The following is a 7,682-nucleotide window of genomic DNA, read 5'->3' as shown; positions in this document are numbered from 1 at the left end:
TGTACTCTCAAATTCAGTAGTTGGAAATGTGCTGAAGTTTCTGCAGGCCTCACATTAGACTCCATTTGCTCCTTTCACTCTCAATTGCATTTGTGTCTTTCTGAATGTTGTAAAGATCAGCACTGTGACTGTCTTATGTGTTCCACACGTCATAATAACATTGCAGTACTGATTGTGGTGGATTACTCAAAAATGAAAAGTAATCACAAATGTAATATAGTATCCCTAAATGATTGGGAATTGAAGCAATTCCCTTTGCAACTGTAAAAGTACACCCACTTGCTTGAGTATAGCCTGTCTACACATTTTCAATGTATAAATTCTTTAATCTATACATAAATGTGCATCTGAGCAAATACTGTAAAGCATAAAAAGTTAAAGTCAGGATATTTAAGCTCTAAAATGAGCATTTCACTTAGAAAATTAAGCATAGCTGTTTACCCAGAACCAAACTCTGGTGCAGCTCGTACAGATTGTTTGAGTACTTGAAGAATTTGTCAAATGTAAATAGATCACTGTTCTTTATGTTAACATTTTCATTTATTCCCACCCTCCTGCTAGAGAAAACAAAGCACATGGGACCAAGAAAATTAATTCCCCAAATGCTGTCAACCAAGTTGGGAAACAGCACTAAACAGCTTACTCTAAAGCCTCCAGCTACAATAAAACAACTGTCAGTAAATGGGCAGAGTTGAGATGTACAAAAACAGGACTGTTGGATATGACAATATGAAAGGGAAAGGAGATCATTTCTTGTTCTAATCTGCTAAGTCTGAATCTCAAAGGGTGGAACTCAGAGGAGCAGAATGCATCGTCACATAGGAAACAGCTAGCCGGGGGTACCTTTCCAAGTCTGACCCAGATGCAATGCATTAGAATTGGTCTAGATGAATCTCAAACCCAAACCCTCTTTCAAGAGAGTCTGTATTGATTCTGAGACATAGGACTATTTTAAAATTTATATTTTAAACTTCGTTATGTTAATAGAAGCTTCCCTTCTACTCTCAGACAAAAACAGGAGGAACCTTTTTGTGAAGCAACCAGTTGGAATTTAGTCTGTCGACACCTTTGCAATGGACAGCAGTGAATTTTGCTTTGATCCTTAACTGATAAGTAATGGAGACACAATCTTTTGCTTAAAACTGTGAATTCTCAATCTGGGAACACAGAGGACACTTTTTAAATTATTAAATGATAGAGTTGTTATACTGAAATTTAAATGATAGGGTTGTTATACTGAAATTTAAAAAGGCTTAGTAAGATAGAGTCAATAGAGGGATGGAAATTACAATGACCTCATGCATTACTTGTAAACACTCAGGAAAATAGCAAGTGAGAGTGTGTCAGACAAAATAGGGTCACTGCGCCACAGACCAGCTCCGGATGTAAAAACCAGACATTGCACTTTCATACGAACAATACAAACTGGTGATACTTAAATCTTGGTAACCTTTTATTGAAGATTCTTGCATTTTCCACACTTCAACTAGCACCATGAAGTAAAAAAGGAGTCCTCTTAAAGGCAATCATGCCCACTTTACCAAAAAAAAATCTTTACATATTATGCATTAGTCTATAAATTTACTTGAAAGAATTTGTAGTAATAAAATTTACATTTTAAAGTCATAAACTACGGAATTCTAGTTTGTATAAAGGCTACTAGTTGAAACAGAGGTGTTAAACAAGAAATAAAAACACCTATTTGTTCTAGTTTTAAAAAACCATCTTAGAGAATTATCACAGCATTCAGTGAACACAATTTTAAGAAGCTATATATAATTTACGTCTTTCATTCACAGGAAATAGCCTTTCCCCCTAACATTGTATCTATGCCTTGGCGTACTGCTATTGCCTCTCTACTTACTTCCAAGATTTATTTTCTCAAGTATGATTATTACATTTTTATTTTGAAAGCTTCTAAAAGATATAAGCATTGTTATTTCACTAGCTCTTTATCATGGGAGTGAATTTACAGCTACTTTTCAACATCAAAATGTACACAGAAAGCTACAAAATGCCTCATGGTTGAAAAGTGTGTCTGAAATATACTGTAGTTTCCATTAGGGAGTTACTCAGCATCCTGAGAGCAAGATTATGTCATATCAACAAATGTCTTTAAGACAAACTAAGCTTCATCAGAAACTCTCTTTAAAGCTTTGTTGAAATACATCTGACTAGCATGTATGTCCTTGTATCGTATTTAAGTTCAATAACTGTGGGAAAAATCAGACGGTGTTGGACTCTACCTCACTAGCAACGCCCATGACACTGACATCGAAGAAGTGAGAAGGTTGGGAAGGAGACAGGTAACTCTCTATGGGAAACCAATTTTTGATCTCACATGAAAAGTTTCAGTTCACACTAGTTTTTTTTTTTCAAGGAATGATAAAAATTCTGTCATACCACAAATACACAGTATAGAGTCTAATAAAGTGAAAACCAAAACTTTTCTTCCTTTTTCATTGACATAGCAACTTCTTAATTAAGGTCATTTAGTTTCATCAATTATTTTTCTTACCACAATGAACTATATAACAACTTTTAAAAATCTTTGCTATGTTTGGATAATTTTTAAATTTTAAACACTGCTTTCTTCTCAAATGCTGATAAGGTTGGTATGAAACTAAGTTGTACTTCTGACTTCCACTTACAGCTAATAACCTAACATATTCCTCTGGTACTTCAAAACTGATTTTGTTATTTTGGGTCTTTTTAATCTTGTCTACAAGGCTTTATTATTTAATATTTCAAATGAAGATTTTACTTTCATAACCATAAGCATTATATTTAGTATTCATGGAGGACCTGTGCGATTCACTGACAAAATCATTTTTATAATAAATTATTGTCATGAAGCCTCGAAGTCATTACAGAGCAGTTACTGAATCTAAAAGGGAAAACAGTTTCTGTAAGATACACTACTCTACCACAACTTTAGGAAAAAACAAAACAACAACAACAACAACAGTAACAAAAAAAAACCCTCTTGCTTTTGCAAAGACTTGCCAATGACTGTCAAGACAACTCTGCAAGTGAATTGTGTTTCTCTTGATTTTCCGAGACCTGTGTTCCTAAGAGTTAGCCATGTGGGTGGATGGGCCACCAGCAGAGGTGGACTCCTAACAACAGAAGGAGCTTGGCTTCCAAAATCCTAGAAAGTTGATGTGCTGAGAGCAACTCACTGAAGAGCAAGCAAATGAACTTAAATGCTGGTTGCTACAGAGGGACTATCATTAAATAAAAGGTATCTTTGGCTGTACTACCGGCTTGTGCCTTCCCTCCCCCTCCTCCCAGCTCCTGCAGGACTGGCACCTGGCCAGCACAAGGGACATGATACCGTAGTGCCATCTACAGGCTATTATCGACATTCAAACTTAGTGGCAACAGACAAGCACCAAAGAAATAAATTGGACAGCGCTGCATTTTAATCTTTATTAACAAGGAATTATTAGACCTAAGAAAAACTAATTCTGGATTTGGTTGAAATATGAGTTTCTCAGCCTCTTAATCCCTCTTCATATGGCATATTTCACAGTTTAAAATGAGTTATGACAGATCACTTATGCATTACTAAGATGAAGAAGTATTTACAATGGATTCCTTCTTTTCTCTGTGAATTAGTAATATTAGAGACAAAGCATTCCTTTTTTTCATTTTCATATTTGGCCATTATGACACTGAAAACCTTTATGAGAAAGACCCAATTTTCTATATTACAATAAAATAACTTGAAAGCAAGGATTATACTTCCTATATGGCTTAGATGCAATCAATCAACAATCATGTGCTTCACAGCTGATGTACATTTAATATCCTACTCTCTTTTTTTAAGAGTCTAAAAAAACATTAACCCCTTTAGCAACCACAGCTCCAGTGTAATTGGTGTCAGACCTTCAAACGTCACTTAAACTTGAGATTTGAAGGTGACTTTTTAGATCAAAAGGTAATGGGAAAATCTTGAAGGAGGCAATTTGGAAACCCCAGGAGCAGAATTGGGCAAATCAGGATGGGTTTTCTTCTTGAGCAAACATTATCTTGGGACGTTTTGGAATAATTTCCCCTTTTCATCTTTTGCCATTTGAAGGAAACTGGGAGGTTAAATAATTCTCAGAACTCAGAAATTTCAAAGCTGTTCTAAAAATTCTTGACTAAGCCCCAGAGGAATAGAAAAGGGGTCAAGTTTTTTTTTCCTCCTTATAACTTGGCTAAAGTTAGACCAAAACAATAGACACACTGGCACATTAATACTGGTTGACTGGGCACTTGTATGCAGTACTTATAGACCAGTAAAGGTGCTCGTTTACCTGTCTGGTGTGTAAGGGGCCCTTTGTCTTGAAGCCTCCTTGGGAGCTGCACTCTGAGGCACTGAAGTGGTCTGAACTAGTGGAGGAGCGTTTGGAAAGCGTGTCACAGCCCCCAACGAAGGTGTTGTCCAAAGGGAGCTCCTGAATGACGTGGTGCTTTTTCACGGAAACTGGAGTGTCTGGTTTGAGATGAAAAGCAGGCTGCGGAGAGGCAGATTTGTAGTGCTTGGCCAGGTCAGGACTGTTAGGCTTGAAGGTTGTTGGGGGTGCGGGTCCCCAGTCAAATCTTCCTATACTCTGTTCCTCAAGCTCAGCAGGCAGGCTTATGGTCCCATTGATAGGTTCGTGGACTGCATCATCGGGTTTGGACTCTTCAATAGTTACAAAGTTCAAAAGAGAACTCTTGGGTGACTTTCTTTTCTTCCGTTTCTTCTTTTTGTTTTGCTTATTCTCCTGGTTTGGGGACATCCACTCAGCACCTTGCTTGCTCCTCTGAGCTGCTTTGAACCTTGACGCGTGGCGACAGCGCACCAGAACAGTGACAAAGATCACAACTATGACCACCATGGCCCCCGCGACGATGGCAATCATGATGGTGAGATAGTCCTCGTTTTGATAGGGTTGGCTACTATCTCCTATGTTCCTGTCCAGTGGGGTCTCCATAGTCCTGCGGATCAAGTCGTATATGTACGAGGCATTGCCAGCCGTATCGTTGACATAAAGAAACACTAGCACAAGGGTGTGCAAAGCCTTAGGGTACCCCAGGTCACTTATGTTGACCACCAGACGGTGCAGGCCCACATCAGTCGGTGCTGGCTTTTCTTCTAGAGTGATATTGCCTGTTACTGGGTCAATCCGAAATAATCCTTTGTTGTTCCCACTCACTATGGTATACTTAAGTTCGGCGTTCATTCCAGTGTCAATATCCACCGCGAAAACTTCCGCAACCACAGAACCAGGAATGGCTGAGAGTGGCACCAACTTAAACGAGGTGTTGGATGGTGGCGAAATCACAACGGGACTATTGTCATTGACATCCATCACATTGATAGTTACTTTTGCAGTAGAGGACCGAGGCGGCTGTCCTCCATCGGTGGCTTTGACATCAAAAGTGTAGGAACTCTGCTGCTCTCGGTCAAAGGAGACATTTGACTTTATGACTCCTGAGTAGGGATCCAAGACAAAATTTTCATTGTCATTTAGAATGGAGAGAGTCACAGCTTTATTCTCTCCAGCATCTTCATCTGTCACTGTGATGACTCCCACAGTACTATACTTTGGCAGATTCTCAGACACAAAAAACTGAAAATGATTATGAGTAAACTTGGGGCTATTGTCGTTCTCATCCAGAACAGTAACTATCACGGCCGCTTGGCTTTGGAGGGGAGGGGTCCCATTGTCCCTGGCAGTTACTGTAAAAATGAACCGCTCTTGTTCCTCCCTGTTAAAGACTCTGGAGGCTGTCAAAACTCCTGTCTTTCTGTCCAGATCAAAGAAGGAGGCATTCGGTCCAAGCTGATAAACAATGTCTGCATTTTTCCCACTGTCTTCGTCTGTAGCACTAATAGTTGTTAAGTATAACCCACGTCGGTTGTTTTCAGAAACTGACAACTCAATTACAGGCTGGTTGAAAATTGGTGGGTTGTCATTTTCATCCTCAAGCTTAACCCTTACCAGGGCAGTCTGGTTCAAACTGGGCTTCCCAGAATCAGAGGCAACGATTTTAAAGCTGAATTCTTTGGTGCCCTCATAGTCCAGCAGAGAAGAGGTCTCTAGCAGATACTGGTTGTCATACACTGCCTTCAGATGAAATGGGACCTCTCTTTCAATAAAACAGATCACTTTGCCATTCACGTCTGTGTCCTTATCTGAAACTGTAATTAGGGCAATCTTCGTATTGACTGGATCTTTCTCAGACAGATACACGGTGCCGTTGATGGGACTTATAATGTACCTGAGGTCTATGTTCGGAGGGTTATCATTTACATCTGTGACATTGATGGTAACTGTGGCTCTGGCAGGAGTGGAACTTCCATCACTAGCCAGCACTGTCACTTTGTGAATGGCTGTCTCTTCCCTATCCAAAGACCTCTGAACGGTAATCAGCCCAGTTGTGTTATTTAAAGCAAAGAGTCGTTTGGTTGCAGGGGCGACCTGGGCACCAAACATGTACCGGATTTCAGCATTGCTGCCTATGTCTGCATCAGTCGCATGGAGCTGAATTACAGAGGTCCCCACAGGAGCGTTCTCTGGAATATGCACCTCCACTTGACCCTCTTTAAACACTGGTCTGTTATCATTCACATCACTGACTGTGACCTGCAGTATGGCTGTGCTGGATTTCTGTGGAGTGCCTCCGTCCTCCACTTTGATTTTCATTACATAGGTATCTTTTTGTTCTCGATCCAAGTTCTGCTGAACAATCAATTGCGGCCACTTTTCTCCCTCTGGAGTTTCCACGATATCCAGTCCAAAAACACTCTGCCCGTTTAGCAATTCATAATGCTGCACCCCATTGAAGCCTGTGTCAGGGTCTGTGGCTGATGGGATTGGAAAGCGGCTGTTGATCAAAGTGTTTTCTGGAATGGAAATATTGATGACAGGAGACGGAAACATGGGGGCATTATCATTGGTATCCTTGACAATGATTTTGATTTTGATCAGCCTGAAAAAGTCATTGGGGAGGATCACCACCTCAAGTTCAAAGAAACACTCATTCTCCTCAGCATAAGAGGCTCCGGCACAGAGTTTCTCTCTGTCTATTCTGTTGGAGGTGGTGAAAATCTCCCCGGTGCTGCTGGACACTTTTACCAGAGGGGCGTCCCCAGCTTTAGAAACCAGTCTGTAGACAAGGCTGGCACTGGTCCCTGTGGCAGCATTGATGTGAGAAATGTTCAGGTCCTTTGGTATATTTCCTATGGGCACATTTTCAGGCAATTCCTCTCTAATAGTGTAAATAAGTTCTTGAGCTATTGCCGAATCCAGCCTTAAACAGGCAATCAGAGCAGCCAACAGGTAAAAATCCCTCAGGTCCATGATAATGTATTTATTTTCTTTTCTTGGATTTTAGAGTTTAAAGGTTCCCACTGAGGAATGATGCACGAATTGCAAGAGGAAGTGTGCATGGACTGGAGGAGGCATTACATCTCATCTCTTATTTGGAGACAGCCACTGTCAACACAATTGTACAGACAATATTATTCTTGAGTAAATGAAAACACAGTCACAAAACATTGAACCACATTATCACTGCATATTAGTAAACATGGCAGTTTGCTCTGCCACAGTTTACAACTTAACTCTGTGGCCAAAACACTGACTATCCCTTGCTTGTTGCCTTTGCCCAGAGAAAATGAAATTCATCTACTTTTGAATTAA

At 40.1% G+C, this 7,682-nt stretch overlaps 1 protein-coding gene across 1 annotated transcript; it reads right to left on the bottom strand.

The window, feature by feature from the left end:
• Nucleotides 1-4,241: 4,241 nt before the first annotated feature.
• Pcdh9 (protocadherin 9) lies at nt 4,242-7,462 on the bottom strand. Its single transcript, XM_059273276.1, has one exon. It carries the CDS (start codon nt 7,338-7,340, stop codon nt 4,242-4,244), a length of 3,099 nt encoding a protein of 1,032 aa, XP_059129259.1. The 5' UTR covers nt 7,341-7,462.
• Between the last annotated feature and the right edge of the window lie 220 nt (nt 7,463-7,682).

The sequence above is a fragment of the Peromyscus eremicus genome, chromosome 9 (assembly GCF_949786415.1).
Source record: "Peromyscus eremicus chromosome 9, PerEre_H2_v1, whole genome shotgun sequence".
In the NCBI taxonomy this organism is placed as follows: domain Eukaryota; kingdom Metazoa; phylum Chordata; class Mammalia; order Rodentia; family Cricetidae; genus Peromyscus; species Peromyscus eremicus.
This window is presented reverse-complemented; position numbering and strand designations above follow the sequence as displayed.